General features: G+C 36.9%; 1 protein-coding gene across 1 annotated transcript in view; it reads left to right on the top strand.

Annotated features, from left to right (window-relative positions):
- LOC140146826 (HAUS augmin-like complex subunit 4) overlaps positions 1-21,110 on the top strand; it is a 77,452-nt gene extending 56,342 nt beyond the window's left edge. Inside the window, exons 7-9 of the mRNA XM_072168705.1 lie at positions 17,086-17,216; positions 19,724-19,792; positions 20,271-21,110. Coding sequence (XP_072024806.1) covers positions 17,086-17,216; positions 19,724-19,792; positions 20,271-20,481 — 411 coding nt within the window. The 3' untranslated portion in view covers positions 20,482-21,110. The remainder of the gene's footprint in view (positions 1-17,085; positions 17,217-19,723; positions 19,793-20,270) is intronic.
- Positions 21,111-25,201: the final 4,091 nt, after the last annotated feature.

The following is a 25,201-nucleotide window of genomic DNA, read 5'->3' as shown; positions in this document are numbered from 1 at the left end:
GGAATTGAAAAATGATGCAATCAAAACTGAAATTCTGACAAAACTATGACATAATTAGCCCTATATGATGTGCTTTAGAAAGTTGGAAAATATCTTTCATTAATAGGGAATTATGTTACTTTGAAAAGCAAAAACATTGACCCCAAAAAAGGCTCACAGGGCAAGATGGAGCCTGTGAAAATCTTACACTAGAAGCCTAAATTTCAAACCTAAGTTTAACATTTCATTTTTTCATTTGACCAAGAAAATTAATTATGAAGTGAAAAGGTGTAACTAAAAATTTTGCTAATTTCAACTCCAAATTTGATTGTTCCAAGCGCCTATTAAGTGACTTAGTGGGTCTTGTTTTAAACAATATAGCCATCGACCGACTAGCGTTCTGCGTGCATGAGTAATATCTAAATCATGTTTACTAATTAAAGCATTTATATGGCACTCTACAATGCACAAAGCACCTTGTATGTCTGAGATTAAACATTTCTTAATGATAGGTGATTTGGTTTTCTTTTTTTTTCTGCATGGCCAAAAATATTTCAAAATTGTCTGAATAAAGAAGACAGTTTGATCTCTTTGGCATTGGGTATAATGACACAACATATGGAGGAGCTAAACAAGTATACGCCTCAAGCTACATGTGCCGCACATTTATTGAAAGCACATCATGAGTTATAAATGAGTGGCTTAGAAAACAGTACTGGTACTAAGTGTTATAATTCCATGATCAGGCTAATAGGGTGCCGTAAGCTGTGATGCTCATAAATACTGATGTTCTAACCAAGGTATTATTCTAAAATCTAAAATATTCCGCTATTTCAGTCTGTTTTAAGAACATTTTTGGCAAATCTTACCATTATTTTACACAAAAACAAGACAAATTGGCAAAAAATACCTATCGTTTCAAGTACCCATATTTTTTAAATTTTAAGAACACTATGAAAAATAAATTTTCTGGATTCATTTTCTTTTCCAAGGAGCACATGATTTTATTTGTGAGTAAAACAAATCACAATAATAAGGTTAGTAAAGAATTATATCCAGTTAGATATATCATGTGATACAATCCCTTCTACAGACAATTATTTGTCAAAGTAGTTTAGAGAAGAGCATCCACTATCTGACAACATGAAGTGTATCACAATTGGTTGATAAACCAGGCAAAAATTGACACACACACAAAAAATATGTAAAAAGAACAACAAATATAATTTAACGATAGGGAGAGGTTTCTAGATTCTTGAAAATATAATTTTGTTCGATTTAAAATTTTGCGCACAATTTCATTAAAAGCAAATTAACCCACCCCAGTTTTTTTTCTTCAATATCTCGAATAATAAATGTTCAAATTTGATTAATGGTCTTAGCTTTTGATCCTAGCAGGATGTGACAAGACAAGACACAAACCAAACATAGACAATGCGCAGGAAAACAGCTCTTTTAAACTTTTAATTATGAATGTTCATGAACAGACTTGAAAATTAACCCCCCTTTTTTGGCGAAATATAAAGAAGATCATATGTGATGCGATCAAGCAAAATCAGTCGGAACTCGGCAATAATAAACTTTCAGTTTCCTATAGAATGGTAAAAAGCATTTACAAAGCTAGATTTTGCAGAAAACCCCATTGAAATTGAACAACCAGTTTCAAAGATGTGAGCAATTAAAGAGTTTCCAAAACAAAGGAAAACAAAAGGAAAAGTTTCCTTTGTTTGGCTATATCTCAAAATCAATATTTCTGAGTTCACACTGATTTGGCTTGATCGCATCACATATGTACATATAGTCAATGTTAAGTGTCAGCACTAGGATTAAAATCAACAATATAATACATTCTCTCAAAATATTTGCATTCTTCCTGCATAAATATCTCTCATTATAAAGCATCTACTTGATTTCGTAAGTTTGAATACTAAGTCTGCTGTCAAACAATTCCAAACACTTTTTACTCAAGATAAAGTTTGCATAATCTGTGACTCTTTCATATGTTATATTACAACAAATTCTTAACATATTTACAATATTATATAAGATATTAGCTTATATCTTACCTTTCATTCCAAGCATCCAAGTAACAAACAATCCAAGTAACAACAAATGCGACAAATACAAATCCACGTCTTGATTCTGGCGCAGCCGATATCATTATGCCCCGGTCTGCTCAATTTTCTGACAATGCCAGGTACGCCCAGATTGGTGTAACCAAATTCAATAGCTAGTGCAACACATTGAAATGAACCAATCATGATAATTGTACTTCCTTGCCTTGTTAAGTACAAGACATTTCATTGGCTTATACCATCCGTGCGTCATTATAGCAAATGGGGTGATACAGCTTGACACCCACCTTCTCATTAAAACCTGTCAACAATCAAACCCTCGTGCCAAGAGGAGTTATTGTTTCATGAAACTGATATGACATGATTATCTCATTCTGTTATTTTACCTCAAATTTCATTTTCTTTTGTATCAAATGGAGGAATAGGATTACCCGAGAGCAACCAACCAAATCTGACCAACCATAAACATCATGTGATGAAATTAAAACCTCTCATGATAACAAAGTATCTCCTTTGTTGATTACAAAGTTATACTTTGGAAGAAGACTCATTCAAAACTTTAAAACTTTTCTACAGGGTGAGTCAAAGTGATATATACACAATTTTATCTTTTTCTTCTGGCATCTTGGAACACCCTGAATCAAAAATTTACAGGTTTTTATGGTGAAGTGTTGTTTTATCTGCCGTAGAAAAGTTGAATTTTACCCATTGGTTATTTCAATATTAGCCTTTTCGGAGTATGGTGTACACAAAAGTTGGGTAAAACCCGGCAAATTCAAAAGACTTTACCCACTTTGTGCAGCACCATCCTATTGTGTCCGCCATATCTCGAAAAGGCTAATGGCAATTTTAAGATAACTACTTGTTTTCATGTCAACACATTTCGTGTCTCCAATGACAATGGTCTAGATAAAAAATAAAGGATCCTTTTGCAATATCAATGGTTAAAATCTTTTTAATATTTGATGCTACTCAAGCTATCTATATTCAAATGAACACTGAAACCCCTTTCAGAATGTCATGGAATCATTGTAATATATTTCCAAATTTAAATAGCCCTATGGTGGAGCATCCCAATCAATGATGCCTTGTGTTGAAAACTATAACGCTTCTATTTTTTTTTATTGTTCTCAATGCAGTTGTTGGACCATCAAAACAAGAAAGTATTTTCACTATGTTGGGTTTCTCCATGGAGCATTAGATTTATTAAGCTTTATGGGTTTCTCTTGGTTCCCAGGGGGCAACTGGGCATTGACCAGTGGGTATCATCTGCGAACTTCACATAAAAGGGTCATTTTCAAGATCAATACATTGGAACTTAGGATAGGAAGGTAACAGGATGGTTCTATGAAAAAAAATTGTATGGAATCAATATCAAGTGCCCCTCCCCAGTCTTGGTTGTGTGTAAAAGTTTTATATTGTTATGAATAACTTAAGGTTATTAATTATTTTAAACTGTTGTGATTTAGTAGTTCACAGCATCTTACGAATGGTAGTGATGAGCTTTGGCAAAAACTGCATTGCTCAATTCATAGCGAGCATGCAGGGTCAGAAATTCGCAACAAAGTGCGAGAATCCGGTGGAATTTTGCAAGAATCCATGGATTCTCGCCAATTTACTTTGTATGATAAATTGAAATATTTACGAGAATCCATTTAGATTCTTGCAATTTTGTTGATGAGAATCTTTGCGAGAATGGATTCTCGGATTCTCGCCGAATTTCTGACCCTGGCATGTAGAAGAATTAAAATATCACAGATATACTTTTATAGGTGCTGCGGTTCTTGAGTTACGTTGTAGAGAGAGCTGAAACAACAACACTTTTGTAAAACGTACATAACTCATTAACAACAATAAATTAAGCAAGTTTGCAAAGTATACGATTTGTAGAATGAACTTTTGCAAAACATCAAGGTGCTAATTGTCAATAATATATTGATCTAGATAATGAAAATTGATTTTTAGGTTGCTTCGACCAACAATACCTCGTCTACCCTTAATAATGCTTACGTGAGAGCAGCCAACCAAAACTAACCAGCCGTATAAAGTTAATCTACTAATTGAATGGACCATGAACAGGATGAAATTAAACCTCCCCATGACGTATTGCTGCTGTGCCAAATAAGACCAAAGTATCTGCTTTAATGGGCTATTCAACTTGAAATCCATACACCCCCTCATACACATGACTGTAATGTCCCACAGAGGGGTGTAGATTTGTGTCTGTACAGACTTATTGCTGCTGTGCCAAATAAGACCAAAGTATCTGCTTGAAAGGGATATTCCAGTTGAAATCCGTACACCCCCTATGGAAGACATGACTGTAATGTCCCACAGAGGGGTGTAGATTTGTGTCTGCACAGACGTATTGCTGCTGTACCAAATGAGACTTAAGTATCTGCTTTAATGGGCTATTCAACTTGAAATCCATACACCCCCTATGGAAGACATGACCTTAATGTCCCACAGAGGGGTGTAGATTTATGTCTGTACAGACTTATTGATGCTGTGCCAAATAAGACCAATGTATCTGCTTTAATGGGCTATTCAACTTGAAATTCATACACCCCCTATGGAAGACATGACCTTAATGTCCCACACTGACAGAGAGGGTGTAGATTTGTGTCTGTACAGACTTATTGCTGCTGTACCAAATAAGGCCAAAGTATCTGCTTTAATGGGCTATTCCAGTTGAAATCATTACACCCCCTATGGAAGACATGACTGTAATGTCCCACAGAGGGGGTGTAGATTTGTGTCTGTACAGACTTATTGCTGCTGTACCAAATAAGGCCAAAGTATCTGCTTTAATGGGCTATTCCAGTTGAAATCCGTACACCCCCTATGGAAGACATGACTGTAATGTCCCACACAGGGGTGTAGATTTGTGTCTGTACAGACTTATTGCTGCTGTACCAAATAAGACCAATGTATCTGCTTTAATGGGCTATTCAGTTGAAATCCATACACCCCCTATGGAAGACATGACTGTAATGTCCCACAGAGGGGTGTAGATTTGTGTCTGTACAGACTTATTGCTGCTGCACCAAATAAGACCAATGTATCTGCTTTAATGGGCTATTCCAGTTGAAATCCGATGCACCCCCTATGGAAGACATGACTGTAATGTCCCACAGAGGGGGTGTAGATTTGTGTCTGTACAGACTTATTGCTGCTGTACCAAATAAGACCAATGTATCTGCTTTAATGGGCTATTCCAGTTGAAATCCATACACCCCCTATGGAAGACATGACTGTAATGTCCCACCCACAGAGGGTGTAGATTTGTGTCTGTACAGACTTATTGCTGCTGCACCAAATAAGACCAATGTATCTGCTTTAATGGGCTATTCCAGTTGAAATCCATACACCCCCTATGGAAGACATGACTGTAATGTCCCACACAGGGGTGTAGATTTGTGTCTGTACAGACTTATTGCTGCTGTACCAAATAAGACCAAAGTATCTGCTTGAAAGGGATATTCCAGTTGAAATCCATACACCCCCTATGGAAGACATGACTGTAATGTCCCACACAGGGGTGTAGATTTGTGTCTGTACAGACTTATTGCTGCTGTACCAAATAAGACCAATGTATCTGCTTTAATGGGCTATTCCAGTTGAAATCCATACACCCCTATGGAAGACATGACTGTAATGTCCCACACAGGGGTGTAGATTTGTGTCTGTACAGACTTATTGCTGCTGTACCAAATAAGACCAATGTATCTGCTTTAATGGGCTATTCCAGTTGAAATCCGTACACCCCCTATGGAAGACATGACTGTAATGTCCCACAGAGGGGTGTAGATTTGTGTCTGTACAGACTTATTGCTGCTGTACCAAATAAGACCAATGTATCTGCTTTAATGGGCTATTCCACTTGAAATCCATACACCCCCTATGGAAGACATGACTGTAATGTCCCACAGAGGGGGTGTAGATTTGTGTCTGTACAGACTTATTGCTGCTGCACCAAATAAGACCAATGTATCTGCTTTAATGGGCTATTCCAGTTGAAATCCATACACCCCCTATGGAAGACATGACTGTAATGTCCCACAGAGGGGTGTAGATTTATGTCTGTACAGACTTATTGCTGCTGTACCAAATAAGACCAATGTATCTGCTTTAATGGGCTATTCCAGTTGAAATCCATACACCCCCTATGGAAGACATGACTGTAATGTCCCACAGAGGGGGTGTAGATTTGTGTCTGTACAGACTTATTGCTGCTGTACCAAATAAGACCAATGTATCTGCTTTAATGGGCTATTCCAGTTGAAATCCATTACACCCCTATGGAAGACATGACTGTAATGTCCCACAGAGGGGGTGTAGATTTGTGTCTGCACAGACTTATTGCTGCTGTACCAAATAAGACCAATGTATCTGCTTTAATGGGCTATTCAACTTGAAATTCATACACCCCCTATGGAAGACATGACTGTAATGTCCCACACAGGGGTGTAGATTTGTGTCTGTACAGACTTATTGCTGCTGTACCAAATAAGACCAAAGTATCTGCTTTAATGGGCTATTCCAGTTGAAATCCATACACCCCCTATGGAAGACATGACTGTAATGTCCCACAGAGGGGTGTAGATTTGTGTCTGTACAGACTTATTGCTGCTGTACCAAATAAGACCAAAGTATCTGCTTTAATGGGCTATTCCAGTTGAAATCCATACACCCCCTATGGAAGACATGACTGTAATGTCCCACAGAGGGGTGTAGATTTGTGTCTGTACAGACTTATTGCTGCTGTACCAAATAAGACCAAAGTATCTGCTTTAATGGGCTATTCAGTTGAAATCCATACACCCCCTATGGAAGACATGACTGTAATGTCCCACAGAGGGGTGTAGATTTGTGTCTGTACAGACTTATTGCTGCTGTACCAAATAAGACCAATGTATCTGCTTTAATGGGCTATTCCAGTTGAAATCCGTACACCCCCTATGGAAGACATGACTGTAATGTCCCACACAGGGGTGTAGATTTGTGTCTGTACAGACTTATTGCTGCTGTACCAAATAAGACCAATGTATCTGCTTTAATGGGCTATTCCAGTTGAAATCCATACACCCCCTATGGAAGACATGACTGTAATGTCCCACACAGGGGTGTAGATTTGTGTCTGTACAGACTTATTGCTGCTGTACCAAATAAGACCAAAGTATCTGCTTTAATGGGCTATTCCAGTTGAAATCCATACACCCCCTATGGAAGACATGACTGTAATGTCCCACAGAGGGGTGTAGATTTGTGTCTGTACAGACTTGTTGCTGCTGTACCAAATAAGACCAATGTATCTGCTTTAATGGGCTATTCCAGTTGAAATCCATACACCCCCTATGGAAGACATGACTGTAATGTCCCACACAGGGTGTAGATTTGTGTCTGTACAGACTTATTGCTGCTGTACCAAATAAGACCAATGTATCTGCTTTAATGGGCTATTCCAGTTGAAATCCATTACACCCCCTATGGAAGACATGACTGTAATGTCCCACAGAGGGGTGTAGATTTGTGTCTGTACAGACTGTGCTGCTGTACCAAATAAGACCAATGTATCTGCTTTAATGGGCTATTCCAGTTGAAATCCATACACCCCCTATGGAAGACATGACTGTAATGTCCCACAGAGGGGTGTAGATTTGTGTCTGTACAGACTTATTGCTGCTGTACCAAATAAGACCAAAATATCTGCTTTAATGGGCTATTCAGTTGAAATCCATACACCCCTATGGAAGACATGACTGTAATGTCCCACAGAGGGGTGTAGATTTGTGTCTGTACAGACTTATTGCTGCTGTACCAAATAAGACCAATGTATCTGCTTTAATGGGCTATTCCAGTTGAAATCCATACACCCCCTATGGAAGACATGACTGTAATGTCCCACACAGGGGTGTAGATTTGTGTCTGTACAGACTTATTGCTGCTGTACCAAATAAGACCAATGTATCTGCTTTAATGGGCTATTCCAGTTGAAATCCATACACCCCCTATGGAAGACATGACTGTAATGTCCCACAGAGGGGTGTAGATTTGTGTCTGTACAGACTTATTGCTGCTGTACCAAATAAGACCAATGTATCTGCTTTAATGGGCTATTCCAGTTGAAATCCATACACTGCCTATGGAAGACATGACTGTAATGTCCCACAGAGGGGGTGTAGATTTGTGTCTGTACAGACTTATTGCTGCTGTACCAAATAAGACCAATGTATCTGCTTTAATGGGCTATTCCAGTTGAAATCCATACACCCCCTATGGAAGACATGACTGTAATGTCCCACAGAGGGGGTGTAGATTTGTGTCTGTACAGACTTATTGCTGCTGCACCAAATAAGACCAATGTATCTGCTTTAATGGGCTATTCCAGTTGAAATCCATACACCCCCTATGGAAGACATGACTGTAATGTCCCACAGAGGGGTGTAGATTTGTGTCTGTACAGACTTATTGCTGCTGTACCAAATAAGACCAATGTATCTGCTTTAATGGGCTATTCCAGTTGAAATCCGTACACCCCTATGGAAGACATGACTGTAATGTCCCACAGAGGGGGTGTAGATTTGTGTCTGTACAGACTTATTGCTGGTGTACCAAATAAGACCAATGTATCTGCTTTAATGGGCTATTCCAGTTGAAATCCGTACACCCCCTATGGAAGACATGACTGTAATGTCCCACACAGGGGTGTAGATTTGTGTCTGTACAGACTTATTGCTGCTGTACCAAATAAGACCAAAGTATCTGCTTTAATGGGCTATTCCAGTTGAAATCCATACACCCCTATGGAAGACATGACTGTAATGTCCCACAGAGGGGTGTAGATTTGTGTCTGTACAGACTTATTGCTGCTGTACCAAATAAGACCAAAGTATCTGCTTTAATGGGCTATTCCAGTTGAAATCCGTACACCCCCTATGGAAGACATGACTGTAATGTCCCACAGAGGGGGTGTAGATTTGTGTCTGTACAGACTTATTGCTGCTGTACCAAATAAGACCAATGTATGCTTTAATCACTAAGTGATATGCAGTGCTGTACGGTGCGACCAATTTAGGCGCATTGGCGACTAGATTTTTTCTGATGCGACTAAACCTTTAATCCTTGGCGCCAATGGCGACCAACTGTTGAAGCTTTTATTCGCCAGCAAATGCAAAACGTGTAAATAATGTAGTGTTCAATAGTACAAATGTACGGCTATGAATATCATGACATCTCAATGGGGACTTTCTGGAAAACATATCTATAGGCCTACACTGTACATGCTGTGTATGGAGTATGTAGATTGAGTACAGCAGCTATGATTCATTCAACGCAACATGTGGCTGTGACAGAAACCCCTTAAAATTGAGCGTAGATATAAACATTGTGGCAGAATGACTTTGAGAAAAGTTGGAATACGGTGCGTTGGCGCCTCAGTTTTTTACTTGGGAGCAAAATTTGGGCGCCTAAATTTATAAAGTTAGGAGCCATTGGCTCCTCAATCAGTTTTTGCACCGTACAGCACTGGTGATATGTCATACCACTGATTCCCGGGGCTGATTCAAAGCATAATGGGCCTTTTCACAGATTCAGTTTGTGTTTTTACCAATTTTGTTTTATGATGCTCCTACTTCAATTCATTAGGTTGACATGTAATATGGATCTTTATTATTAGTTTCCTTCAGACCCTCTGCTGGAATCACACTTGTAATCTTATATATTTTATTGGGGTTGTAGCTTACATAATTTTGACAGCTATTTTATCCAGCATCAGTATCTATGCTTTCCCCCGATCAATTTTCCAATGAAAAAAAGGCTTTTCCCTCCTGGTTCTCTGTTAAAATTTCAATTTGACATACATTTTTGCAAATTTTCTTGACTGCCTTGTATTGGTCATGCAGCACAACAGAAAAACTTGTAGATGTAATGTACGATTTGAACTATACATTTTGACCAAAATTTCAATTTCAATGAATAGGGGCACATTTCAAACCAACTCCACACTTTATATGGTATGGTGTTTTTATATTGTCTGTCCTTGTTTAAGGTGGGACAGGTGTAATTGACACTTTTTTGTGTGGAAAGATCATACATGTAGAAACTCTTTACATGATTCATTGTAACAGGTATAGAATTAAATGTAGAAAAACAGGTTCAATTCAAATTGTATGCATATTAATTAGCTAATTTGCATATTTATTTAGCGAATATTAGCCATTTAAAAAAAAATGTAGCCCCACTATACAATGTCCTATTGAGACACTTGAGGTGTCAAAATAAAGCTATTGCAAAGATCTAGTGCAAGAGCCTATTTCCAGCAACATTAGTGGGGGTATGATTTTGGGAAAAAATTAACATCTTGTGTGTACCAATTTTGGCATATTTGGTCATCTGATTTTATCAATATCCAAGAAACATATCAAAGTAGGTTCTTGCACTAGATATTGGTGTAAAGAACATAACTGCCAACTTTCAGGTCTATTCTGTCGGTCGGACATCCGGGCTATCTCTAGTCTCGGGCCCAATCTGCATGTGGCTCACGGTTTGTTATGAACAACAGAAACCGACTGTGAAGGAGGCTACATAGCGATGTTGTTGGAGTGATATTCAATTTCGGAAAAAGCGACACTCGACCATGGAATTTAATTTTAAGTTTGTCAGTATATAAGCGGTAAATCAAGTAAGTTTCTTCCACTCTGAAGACTTAGAAACGGTTGTGTGATTCCACTGACTATTTGCGGTCGAAATTTACATAACACCAATGACAGAAATCATCAACAAAAATCGAATCAGGGACTTGTTTTCACTCGAACATCATCAACCGGAAGTGACGTGACACGGATCGACAGAATTGGTGGTATACTTTAGGAGCTGTATTTTTTCAAATGTCGACTTTTGGTGAAAAAATGAAATGTGTGAAAAACTCAAGGCAACGGGTTCGTAAACAAAGAAAATAATAGATTCTTGGTGTAATTAGCACGCTTTTTAAGGTGGCACACACTCAGATCACTCAAAGTGGCAAATTTTAGACATTGTTTTGTATTGTATCTTTAAAAGTAATGATGATAAGTATATAAAAGTATACATTTTCAGAAAGGAAATGATGCAAGGAATCCAACTAGCATGGCAGATTTCTGCAAAAATGAGCACTTTTTGAGAAAAGCGCTAAAATTGATTTTCCATGCCAATTTTTTTCGGTCCGCCATAACAACTTACCATAAATATCAAAATTGACAAAAAAGACACAAATCTAGAAAGTGTTTTCTCAAATTTATGAATTTTTTCGTCATTTTGAAAATATGCCTTAAATTATCTCAAATTTTGGTCAAAATTTTAAAAAGTCAAATTTTGATCTTTTTGACCCATATTTCTAAAACGAAGTACAAATTCAAAAATTTAAAAAAACTCTTTCTAGATGCTTGTCTTTAGAACACAAATATGCAATTTTCATCCATTTTGATATTTTTGGTAAGTTGCTATGGCGGACCAAAAAAATTGGCATGGAAAATCAATTTTGACGCTTTTCTCAAAAACTGCTCATTTTTGCAGAAATCTGCCGTGCTAGTTGGATTCCTTGTGTCATTTCCGTTCTGAAAATGTATGTATACTTTTATGTACTTCTCATCATTACTTTTAAAAATACAACACAAAATAATGTTTAAAATTTCCGACTTTGAGTGATCCTGTGTGCCCCCTTAAGCAATTTGCATAATTTTTCCGGATTTTTTGTACGTTATGAATATACATTAATGTGTCTAAAAATGACAACTAATTTTTGATGAAATGAAGATTTTGGCCTATCTATTATTTGAGTAAAATCCTTGTTTAGGGTTAGTTTGACAAATTGTCTTTTATAGCTTAGGGTCATTTTTGAAAGTCAATTCACACGGATGCTTACAACTTTTATACATGAGTGCCTCCCCCCCCCCGATCAGATGAATAATTTTCATTTTGAAATTGTTATCCCTTGTATGACCTTTCATGACCTCTAGTTGTCCCCAGGGATCAAATCCAAAATGGTTCCACATCTTCAAAGAAACTTTGAACAATGCATGTACATTATGATGTGTGGAAACCCTCTTGCCTTTATCACAAATTGGACAATGCTTAATAAGGTTTGCCTAGAGAGGCATATATGGAGTCGCATGTACCAATGGAGCATTCATGCTGGGTCCTCTTTCATAGGTCCTGGTAGAGACACAAAATTGGGCAGAATAAAGTTACTTTGTCCACAAATTGGTAAAAAATAATGAAACCCCCTGCATCACATCCATTTACAGCAACGTAGGAAGGAAAGGAAATTAAAAAGTGTGATAACTCAGTAAATGATATTGTGACAGCCTATATCAATTACTGAAGACAAAATTAACAGCTTTCATGTCGGCAGAAGATCCGGTCTGGTCATTTATCATTATTTTATTTCATGTAAAAAAGCAATCACTTAAAGGAGTATTTTGTGATGGTTGCATCCTCTTTTATGACATTTTTCAGTAGATATCCACGAAAAATGCTTTTTCCCAAAATTTCTGTTAATTCCGATTTTGCGTTTGCGAGTTATGCATGATTATGTGTATTACACTGCTCCATAGACAATGTGTTGTAATTTTCGATACCTCTGCTAAACGAATTAATCTTCAAGAAATTTTTTGTACATAAACATTATGTAGTCAGAGGTTTCCAGTGATATCAAAATCTCAACTTTTTTTGAGAAAAGTGAAGGGATGATGCTGTGGATTTAATTATTTAGTGCAAATTAAAACCTGTGGTCATTGCACAGTTTAAAAAATCAAATTGAAGGCTGAGACAATATCTTTCACTTCCCACAATGCATTTCTTCCATTGCAATTTTCTGTACTGATTTGTTATTTAATGCAACATGGGTTAACAGTTAACATGTATAACCACAGAGGAGTAAGATAAAACAGAGCGCGTACCACCAGTCAAAGTCCCCGTGTATTGTATATTACCAGTTCTCGCATATTCATAAGGGCCGATTGTTCGATTGTGCCGTGTCAAACAATCACGCCAGCGCTGCGTGCCTTCGATAGAGCGTTGTGTGCTTTCACGATTAAGCGATAGACCATGAAAATACGCGGTAATTGCATAGCAGTCTCGCCTGTCGCATTTCATGGAACAATCGGCCCTCATTATCGGATGAGGCGGAGACTTTGACTGGTGGTACGCGCTCTGTTTTATCTTACTCCTCTGTGTGTATAACATACACATGGTCAATAAAGGAGGTGAATAGAAATAAACGTACAATTGTTGTAATTTTGAAAAAAGTAAAATAAATAATGCGAACATTTTAGGTATCAGAAGCGTTCGGAGATGATGATTAATAAAGGTAGCCACCCGTATGAGTGAAGAAATGGTTATAGTTTTGATGAATATTTATTGTGCCAACATGAGGGAAAAATGTCTAAATGAATTTACTGCATATTGACTTGTGCTCTCTGGGTCAATTTATATGACCTTAAAAAATTAGTATTTTTCTCCAGGCGCTTCTAAATTTTTGTGATGGTAGATGACGCAGACACAGGGACAGGAAATTTTAGACATATGTGACCATCCAGCACAACTGAGCCCTGAAGTCGCCATTCATCATTTTTGAGATATTCAACCAAAATATTCTGCTTGAAATTAGCTTTAAAATGATGTATATCATGTCTAGTAGTGAAAAGTCAATAAAACAGTCAATAAATCCTTTGTTTCCTATTGTTTATTGTTAAGTTCAATGGAGTATCTCAATAGTGCACTGGCGACATCCGGGCTCAGTTGTGGTGGATAGTCACATATAGGGTGAAATTATTTTTACTCCTGGCTATGAAAGATATGTTACAATATCTTTTTCTACAATATACAATAAATAACTTGTCATTCCAGGTGTTTTATGCTGAAGTTATCCACCAAAAGATATCAGCATCAAAAGTTTTAATGACCCCAATCGGGACATGGGGTTTTGGGGGTTGTGACACCCTGTATAAGCAATTTTCTCGAAAATAAGAACTTCTACTAATATGTTGATGTTTTAAGATATAAAAGGAACGTCAACACTAAACAACTACAAAATAAAAATTCGAAATAATTTTTCGTATTTTAGTTACGACTCCTGAAAGGGGCGGGACTGCAATTGTGCACCTTACCGAAGAATGACCCCAAATCATCCTCTGGTTTAATGTATCATTTGATGTGATTACACAGCCGTTTTCCCCAAACGTTTGTCAAACAATTGCGAGCACAAACGTTTGTCAAACATTTTCGCAAACGTCCATAAACGTTTAGCATACGTTTTGATCGCTAAATGTTTGTCAAACGTTTTAATCCTCTCCATGCGGGTGTCGACTGGAATCAGCGTTAAAAATGCATTAAAATTAGTACAAATAAGCATAGTGGTTCTTGAGATAGCTGTTTTAACAGCTATCTCAAGAACCACTATACTAGGCTTATTTGTAATATAAAAATATTTTGAGAAAATATCTGAAAACTTGGACTTTTTGTGTTGAAGCCTATTTTAGCATGCAAAGCATTAATTAAAAAGAGTCATCATTGTCTGTGGACGTGGATGGTGAATTCAACCAGTGGCAGCACCATGAATTTTTTTGGGGAGGGGCACAGTAAAATGGGGTGGGGTGGGGGAGGGTGGGGGGAAAGTATCTGAAATGTTACAAAATAATACTGTATGTAAGATTGGATACAGAATATCACATACTTACATATCACACAAATGGGAAACTGCAATAGTATACTTCAAAGACAATATATTGAGGCAATCACATGCTCTGTGCTGGGACTTGTGATACCTGTCACATTTGGGTGTATTCCAAATACATTTGGGTGTATTCCTAATACATTTGGGTGTATTCCTAATACATTTGGGTGCATTCCTAATACATTTGGGTGTATGCCTAATACATTTGTATATAATTAGGTGTATTCCTAATACATTTGGGAGTATTCCTAATACATTTGGGTATATTCCTAATACATTTGGGTATATTCCTAATACATTTGGGCGTATTCCTAATACATTTGGGCGTATTCCTAATACATTTGGGTGTATTCCTAATACATTTGGGTGTATTCCTAATACATTTGGGTGTATTCCTAATATATTTGTGTGTATTCCTTATATTAATTATGGTATACTTACATGGGGGAATGCATGTAAAACATATCTTGATAAAATACATTTGCTCCAAAAATGGGCCATGAGAACCATTTCGCATAGCCATTATCGAAGCCATTCTGGACCACTATTTCATAAATTCAATATGCTCAATGTTTTTGATATACTCAAACTAGAACTAGTTGTATACATATGTATAAATATTCTATTAAACAACTACCATGTTCATGTGACAGTTTCTTTCTAAAACGAACCGATTTTCATAGCTATCACACAAGAAACAGAAATAAGTAATCAAACAAGAAACAAGAAAGTATTCACCGATCATTCAATCAGGACTACCGGCCCACTGTTATGGAATTCCCTGAACGATAACCTTAAAGTAGCAAACTCAAAAAAACATTTATGAAACAAATATAAAACACAACTTATCTCATATTATAACTAGTTCTTGGAGCCGCGTTTTTGTGGCGCCCTCTACGGAGGCGCCACAATATATATGCATGACTTTGTGAATTGCTTCTAATTTCAGTCTTGCTAGATTGACTTCATAATTGTTTTGCTAAAATTATGCCCAGCTCAGAAATAAAACCACAATTTGCTTGGATTTCATTTATTATTGTTTTCTGATATGCAAGGGATAAAATGGTGAGCGTATATTCTTTGTTTAAAATACAAAATTAGGATTTATAAAAACACCAAATAAATCCTGACCTTTGTAAGCGTTCAACCAGTTTACTGTGTGCCTTAGAACCCGAGAGACGGTGACATTTGACCATACACTAGGATCCACAACATGCTCATCTATCATGGGAACAGTTCTTTTTTTAAAAACCCTATACATTTGTACATTCATCCTTTGTACACAAACTCATACTATGCAACTTGAGGTCAAATTTTGCACTATGATTATGTAATTGAGGTTATTGGACTATGCCATTGGGATTGTGGTCCATAGTGATAAGATCAATTAACGAGGCCTTAAACTGATAGCTTTTGTTTGCTAATTACCATAGAATCTATATAGCGGTTATTGCCAAAGTTGCAATATGGTGGCACAATTGGGCGGCAAACTGTATGCAAGCAACACAGCATATTAATTATACATGTTCTACATTGTTGTATTTTAAAACACTGAAGACCAAGGCCAAGACCAAAATCATGGAGGTACATGTAGTACTAGCTACTACCTTCATGATTGGATTAAGTAAATAACTAAATCCTGTTATCTACTCAGCAATGTTTGCTTATCGTAATAATTGTAACAAACTGTAGTGTACTAAATGGCACAAGACAAAAAAGGCAAACAGACAGAAATTTAGAGTTTTAAATTTGAGAGTTGACAGGAAGTTGTAAGAGTTAAATTGTTATGGATATGATTGGTGTAAGCGCGAAAATGTTGAATGTCAGATCAAAGTCATCCGAGGTGAATTAAGTAATGTCAATCACAAATTGTTACAGGTCATTTGAGGTGGACTAAGTTTATATTTGGATTGTCAGAACACCTTCCCCAATCAAACACATTTCTCTTGCATTTGATCATCTTCTGCTCTTACTCTTCCCTAGAAAAATCATTATAATACCAAATCTACACACCATGGAATTCACCATATCACGTCCAAGTTCACATTGGGCGCCACATTCCTTTTTAAAGGAATTTTTATTGTTCTTGTGTGATAGGCTTAATATACTCTGTTTGTTTGTTGTTGTATTAATTTAGTTCTGTAAGGGGATGGTCAACGCTGGCCTTATTGGCCTTTCGATTATCTCCTCCTTAATTGTCTTGTTTTATTTTATACTTTCGATGTTGAATTTCTTTGTATTTTGTTGTTTTTTATTATGGAAATAAAGATGTATTCTCTTCATCTCTTCTCATTTGGGTGTATTCCTTTTGATTGACAGGCTCTGATGGAGTGTCTTGAAGTCCTTGAGAAGCTTATCAACCGACACAGACTAGGTTTACAGGCTGATAGTGACAGCATCACCAGTGACTGGTTAAGTGCTAGATGCCATGCTTTGTGCCTTAAAATCAAGTAAGTGTATCCATGCCATAGAAGCTTATCAACCGACACAGACTAGGCTTACAGGCTGATAGTGACAGCATCACCAGTGACTGGTTAAGTGCTAGATGCCATGCTTTGTGCCTTAAAATCAAGTAAGTGTATCCATGCCATAGAAGCTTATCAACCGACACAGACTAGGTTTACAGGCTGATAGTGACAGCATCACCAGTGACTGGTTAAGTGCTAGATGCCATGCTTTGTGCCTTAAAATCAAGTAAGTGTATCCATGCCATAGAAGCTTATCAACCGACACAGACTAGGCTTACAGGCTGATAGTGACAGCATCACCAGTGACTGGTTAAGTGCTAGATGCCATGCTTTGTGCCTTAAAATCAAGTAAGTGTATCCATGCCATAGAAGCTTATCAACCGACACAGACTAGGCTTACAGGCTGATAGTGACAGCATCACCAGTTACTGGTTAAGTGCTAGATGCCATGCTTTGTGCCTTAAAATCAAGTAAGTGTATCCATGCCATAGAAGCTTATCAACCGACACAGACTAGGTTTACAGGCTGATAGTGACAGCATCACCAGTGACTGGTTAAGTGCTAGATGCCATGCTTTGTGCCTTAAAATCAAGTAAGTGTATCCATGCCATAGAAGCTTATCAACCGACACAGACTAGGCTTACAGGCTGATAGTGACAGCATCACCAGTGACTGGTTAAGTGCTAGATGCTATGCTTTGTGCCTTAAAATCAAGTAAGTGTATCCATGCCATAGTATAGACCTGCTGTATATTTTTTTATTTGACAAACATGTACATGTGCCGGTATATATAGTACGTAAGCTTCCTCGAGTCAGTAAAGTAAAATGAAATTTTGGGACTTTCTCAAAAACTGTTAATTTTTGCAGGAATCTGTTATGCTAATTAGTTGGATTCCTTGCATCATTTCCTTTCTGAAAATGTATACTTTTAAAGGGAGTCTCCGGCAATCACAACATTATGCCTTATATGTAAGAAAAATAATTATCAAGCACGAATCCCGTGGTTTTATTTAAAAGAAACTCATAGTGACCATAAAAATGAATAAAAATATCCATCTCTCAACATGCGATATTCGAAATTCCCGGGCGCCGAAATTGTTGAGTGCAATGACGTCCCGGTAATACAATGATGGCTGACGACAATTGAGCTCTAACAACCATTACGTCATTGCACTTAGACTATTTCGGCGCGGGAATTTTGAATATCGCGTGTTGAGAACCAACTGTTTTTATTCGTTTTTATGGTCAATATGAGTTTGTTTTTAATAAAACCATGTGATTCGTGCTTGATAATTATTTTTGTAACATATAAGGCATAATGTTATGATTACCGGAGACCCCCTTTAAAACTTCTCATGATTACATTTAGAGATACAATAAAAAACAACATTACTGACTCGAGAAAGGTATACAGACTATAGACTATTTGATGCAACACGTCTTCATTATTTACTCTATCAATTAGAGAATAACAGATAGGATTTTGTCTTTTGCCTATCAAATATCGTGTCATAATGGATGGGCTGGCCAATATTTTGAGTAGTGGATGCCGCGCAGCGTATCCACTACTCAAAATATTGGCCAGCCCATCCATTATGACACGATATTTGATAGGCAAAAGACAAAATCCTATCTGTTATTCTCATTCTTATTCAGTTTTAATGTAATTTTTTGCGAGAAAAACTGCCTGTTTTCAGGAAAAAATTAAGTTACTTTTGTGAAGACATCCCCGTTGTTTTAAATGACCGAACCCATCACGAACATCTAAGCCGCCGAATCTCGTACTTAGATCTCGCACGTGTTTTACGCGAACGCATTATCGCGCGATCATTGAGGAGCAACAAGTGTGCCGCCGGTGCGTGGCGGCGCGGCCCTGACTAATATCATTATCAACTATTGTGAGATATTATACACCAGGAAACCAATCAAATTACGTGAATTCTTTACAAGACGCACCCATTGAATAAGAATTGCCATTCAACTGTACTTCTGTTGAAGGTATACAGACTATAGACTATTTGATGCAACATGTCTTCATTATTTACTCTATAAATTGCCATTCAACTTCTGTTGAATATCAATTGATGATATTAAATCGAACATATATTTCCACCAGACATTCAACATCAAATATAATTTGTAAATAAATTCATCAGGACTGTCCATAATTCTGTACAAAGGTATATAGAAAGAGTTGTTGAATTGTTAATCATGTGCTTCAGATTTATTTCAGTTGGGGCTGTACGTGTACTTACAATAATTATCTGTCCTGGGTGGGGGATTTCAAAATGGCTTGCCAAATAATGCTTGTGCCCCCCCCCCCCACGGCATGTCAAAAAAAACCATTGCACCCCAGTCTTGGCCTGCCAGAAATTTCTTGCCCCACTTCTCTTTGCCCTCCACTGCACAGCTAATTACTGCACAGCCCCTTATTTTCAGTTGTATTTACATTAATTGTTTAGTAACTTTTGTTGTGTTATTTGTCACAGAGTGTTTGAAGCCAAACTGCTGTGTGAAACCTATACTCCTGATGTAGTGTCTGCTCTCAAACAAATAAGGTAAAATCTTAAACACTTATGGGTTGGAGGGGAGCATGACCTAGCGGTGTTTGCACGTAAATATTGAGACAAATAAAGCTGACATACAGGAATGGTATTGGTTCTACAATAGAAATCCAAAAATGTATTATTTTTGCTTCCATTTGCATGATTTGACTCGGAGGGTAACAAATCATGTAAAATCAATCGTTTTGGGGCCAAAATATATTAATTTTGGCTGAACATTTTCAGAAAATGTGTTTGCTAAAACATTTTTCAGATTTTGGTGATAGGTAATTATAGCCTTGTGGGGGACACCTTACTGACCAACCCTACTTGAAACTAAAAGGTCTGTCCCCCCGTCCATGGAACAGAGGGGTTTTTTGGTCACCTATACGGAAAATCCTTTGATTTTTTTTATTTGATTTTGATTTGTAGAATTTTGTACAAATATTTGTCAATTATTTGAACAAGATCAATATTTGACTTCATTTTGCAGACATCATCTTAATCTTGCCATCCAGGAGAGGGAGAAAGATGTCTCACGATTACAGCGTGCCTTGCAGGCCTACGAGTCTGTCGGAATGGGCTTTGACGCTCTCGTAAAAGAATACGAGCAATTACAAGGCGCTATTGATAACAAGAAATGGGCCTTGACGGAACTTAAACAAAGTATGGCTCCTGAAGAAATGACAGATTGGAAGACATAATATGTTGGAATGGAGTTAGATGCCTCATCAAGGAATACGAGCAATTACAAGGCGCTATTGATAACAAGAAATAATGGGCCTTGACGGAACCGAAACAAAGTTTCTCCGGCCTGAACAAATGACAGATTTGGAGACATAATGGCCTTACCACATATATCACATGATACCTATAGTAGAAATTTCATTTGAATGAACATAGCTGCCAATAATTATAATCCTGACTCTAATCCTAACTCTAACCCTAACCTTATCCCTAATCCTAATTTTAATTACCCTAAACCCTAACTTTAACCCTTGTCGGACTAATGACCTTTAGACTAATCGGCTATCTTTTTGGGGGCACTCGCCTTAGCGAGCGCCACCTTATAGGCATGACTTTGTGAAAAGCTTCTAATTTCACTCTTGCTAGATTTACTTCGCAATTGTTTTGCTAAAATTGCTAAAATTATGCCCAGTTTAGCAATAAAACCACAATTTGCTTGGATTTTATTTTATTATTGTTTTCTGATATGCACGGGATAAAATCTTGTGCGTATATTCTTTGTTTAAAATACAAAATTAATGGACTTATAAAAACACCAAATAAATTGTGACCTTTGTACGGGCTTAACCAGTTTACCGCCTCTTAGAACCCGATGACGGTGACCAACACTATGGACCACAATAGCCTAATCTCAATGGCATAGTCCAATAACCTCAAATAAACAATCATAGTGCAAAATTTGACCTAACTTGCAGAGTATGAGTTTTTGTACCCAAAGTTTCAAAGTCATTCAATGAATGTACAAATGTATGTTGTATAGTTGTCCTTGGTACAGTGTATGAATAGGCATCTTATCAAGATCAAGATAGTGATAGTGACATAACAATTAACATGCTTATCTTACCCAGGTATTATCTATCTGCATGGTGTAATTGAAAATAAATTACTATACAAGCTGTATCAAAAAGTTTGGTACCCAGCAGTTTTGATAGTTATTGAAAAGCCTGGTTCTTCCAATTGCAATATCGGGTCCCCCTTAAAATGATAAAATTAGGGATGACCATCATAATTTCATGTTGCCCCTTTTGCTACAAAAGATTGTTTTCTGGAAAGAACTCATCAACAGAAGTATTTTGGTGGTTAAATGGTCAAAATCGGTCAAAAACTTTTCAATTATGAATTTTCAAAGTTTCCCATTCTGACCGGTCATTGGAGCGAAATAAATTGACAAAGTCTAAATATAGCAATGTGAGCAAAATTGGTATAAGCATATATTTATCTTTTATATTTCTTTATTTTAATATATATGCAAACATGAAACAAGCATATTGTGAAAGTATCAAAGGGTTTCTTATGAAATGGCACTTTACTAGTCAATAGCATTAAGTATTTCTTCAAACCGAGGCACTGAAATCATGCTTTTAGAAAACATTTGCCAAAAATCATCCATAATGGCCAAAGTGGCACAAAATCAAAAGTCCAGGTGAACTTTTTTTCCACAACAATATACACTACACATAAGAAAAATACTAATGTACTACAAGGGATTTTCAACATAGGCATCCAAACAATCAAGTACCAACATGCACAGCTTTGTCCTGATATCACTTCTGGGGTTTTAACAAAATGTTTAACCTCTATTGTGATTGGCAGCAGCATAAGGTATCTCTTTGATAGCTGATAATGCCCAGCCATTCAGCAAGTGGCTAATAACAGACCTTGATAGGCTTGAATGAATACTGTCATGTGCTACAAAACCATCACACTCCAGGGCCTGGTCATTCCATATGCTACAGGGAGCACAATACTTTAACAATGGAGTGAAAGACTCATTATTGATTAGGCGCGTATTTTAAAAGTACAGCTCCTGTGCGTGTATAGCAGCAAGTCAGTGCAGATGGTATAAATATAAGAAAATGTTTAGGGTTGAGATCAGGTGAATAATACAACAAATGAGCATGAAACTTCACATTTATGTTCAGAAAGGTGTCTATTTAACATGATTCGAAAGGTGTTTGGAAATTCCAAAGGGAAGCTGGTGATTTAATTTTTAACTCGAGATCTACTTGTCCGGTTTTTTTTCCTTTTTACAGAGGGTATGATAGAGGTAATAACAACAACTCTGCCAAATTACAGCTCAGTAGGTCAAGGTGTTCACCTGATCTTTTTCATCTGAATATTTTGTGCCATTCTGAGCAGTGCTGCAATGGGCCACTGACAATTAAGCGCACTGTGGCGATGGACCAATTTTGACTCACACTTACAGAAAAACCAAATAAGTTATGTTGATGTAATTTGCAGGATAGTTACAAAACATAATTGGCATTAACATCTCCAATTTTTACAGAAAAATTATGAAAAATAAAAGAATGAGCTCAATTTAGAAATGTCTGTGCAAGCAGTGCACAGTTGAGCTCCCTGCATGTCTATGGGAGTGTTCTAATCAAGTTGATGGTTCATTGGTCATCCCTAATAAAATGATCAGACCATAAATCTTTTGTGACTGTTTAATTCTTCAATGCTAAGTATTCTTTTGGATATCATCAAATTGTAAATCTCTAGTCAGATTTTCAGTGTGTTAACAAATATGTATCAAAGACGTTACGTTCATGTACAAAACATTAACGTTCTTATCTTGTAAACATTGTATACCCATAGCTACTTTTATGAAGAATGAATGTTCTGTAATTGTTTTTTTTATCCTTCATCTCTATTAGATTTTCAGTGTATTAGCAAGTAGAAGCAATATCATCACTACAATATGCCCCCAAAACAGAACTCCCCCACCCCACATAATCGCAAATTGACACGACAGCTTCATTCCAATTCAATTTATTTCATCCAAAACGGTCCTGTGATACACCTTCCCCAATCAAACACATTTGCATTTGATCATTTTCTACTCTTCCCTGAGTAGATCATTATAATATCAAATCTAAAAACCATGCCATGGAATTCACCATATCACGTCCAAACTCACATTGGGCGCCCCATTCCTTTTTTAAAGGAATTTTTATTATTGTTGAGCTGCTATTTGAACATTGGGGTGGTTTTTCAATGAATGCATTTTTGCATGAAATGTTTGATTGTAAAAGTCCAAATGGGCTATTCCATTTAAAATCCACACTACCCTGTGGAAGATTTAGCTAAAGTCTGCCACAGTTGAATAGAATAGACAATTGGGTAGCTTCCATTTGAAATACTCACTCCAGTTGTGGAAGATATAAGTAAAGCCATAATACAGGGGAGATTGGGTTTCAAATAATATTGATTAACACTGAATAATAACATTTGAAAAACATACTCCCCCTGTGGAAGATATTTCCAAGTTCTTCCACAGGGGCAGTGTGGATTTCACTCTTCCATCCACAGTGGTAGTGTGGATAGCCCAATGCAAAGATACAATGTATTTCCTGCCTAGCGATGATATGGGAGGGGGCACTCGACTTTTGGAGTGACTGGGTGTGTGGAGAGCAATTCAAAACTAGGGATCGGGATCTTTAGGTGAGAGGTTTGACACCAAAAATTGGATCATTTAGTGCCAAGTATTTTTTTAAAGTGAATCTAAATTGAGAAATGTTGAAACATTTTGGAAAAATATTTACTAAAAATTCTGCTCATTTTAGTGAAAAAGGGATAATTTGATTAAAGCTGATCTCAAATCTGTTTAATAAGGGTATTGGGTGATAGCAGAACTCCTAAAAGGGGGTTATTGGATGAGAGTTGAAAAATTGGGGTCAATGTGTCCGCACATCCCCGTCACCCTCCCCCCATGTTTCTTCTATTTATCTATTCTTGCTTCTCTGGACCTATGTAATAATACGCTGTCAAAGTGATGATGTAACAGGATTAATTACCATAGCAATAGATGAATACAATTTTTGAATAGCTCGCCCTGCACTACAACATTCATACGGTACCTATGCATTGAACCATAGATGTCAAAGAAATGCTAATCACTCACACATATGTAAGATTAGTATCTTTGAAAATTTTCAGATTGGTATTGTTTTCAATCTATAGTCGTGTTCACACGGTTGACTTAAGTCACTTAATACCGGTAATATCACTACTACCAGTCGCTTATTACTGGTAATTACTCACTTATGTCCGACCGTGTGAACACGACTTATAATTGCAGACATACAGGTGATGAGTGCAGCCTGCTTGTAGTGCAGGGCGATCTATTCAAAAATTGTATTAATCTATGGTAGTTATCCAATTATTACCTAACTTCGACAGCATAATTATAGGTATTAGCATTTTACTTTGAAAATCAATATAACAGGGCTGTATACCTCATCCTACACAGGACAGTATGCATGAGGTGTCACTGGAATTAGAACAGATAATACGGTAGTTTATTCACTGATGCTAAGGTGATTTACGGGCTCGACAGACCCAGATTTAGCATGTTTTGTTTTTGTAACTTTGCTAAATCATGTAAAATTAGCTGGTTTTTTTGACCAAAATCTATTGATTTTGACAGAAAATTTTGAAAAAAAACCCAACAGAAATGTTTCAAAAAAAGTTTGCCAAAAATCATGAAATTTTGGCCAAATTTGTCAAGCTTATGGTGATATTTTAGGGTCATTTTGGCCTCCAGAAGAAAAAAATCCTGTATTAAGTAAATAGTGTTTTTTTATTCCAACTTATTGCTGTATTTACAATAAATTATGTAAATTATAATTTTGTACAAAGATGCCTTGTGTTAAGGGATCTGGAATGAGCGTTTCG

This window comes from Amphiura filiformis, chromosome 2, assembly GCF_039555335.1.
Source record: "Amphiura filiformis chromosome 2, Afil_fr2py, whole genome shotgun sequence".
In the NCBI taxonomy this organism is placed as follows: Eukaryota; Metazoa; Echinodermata; class Ophiuroidea; order Amphilepidida; family Amphiuridae; genus Amphiura; species Amphiura filiformis.
The sequence above is the reverse complement of the archived record's forward strand: the minus strand, read 5'-3'. Positions and strand labels throughout refer to the sequence as shown.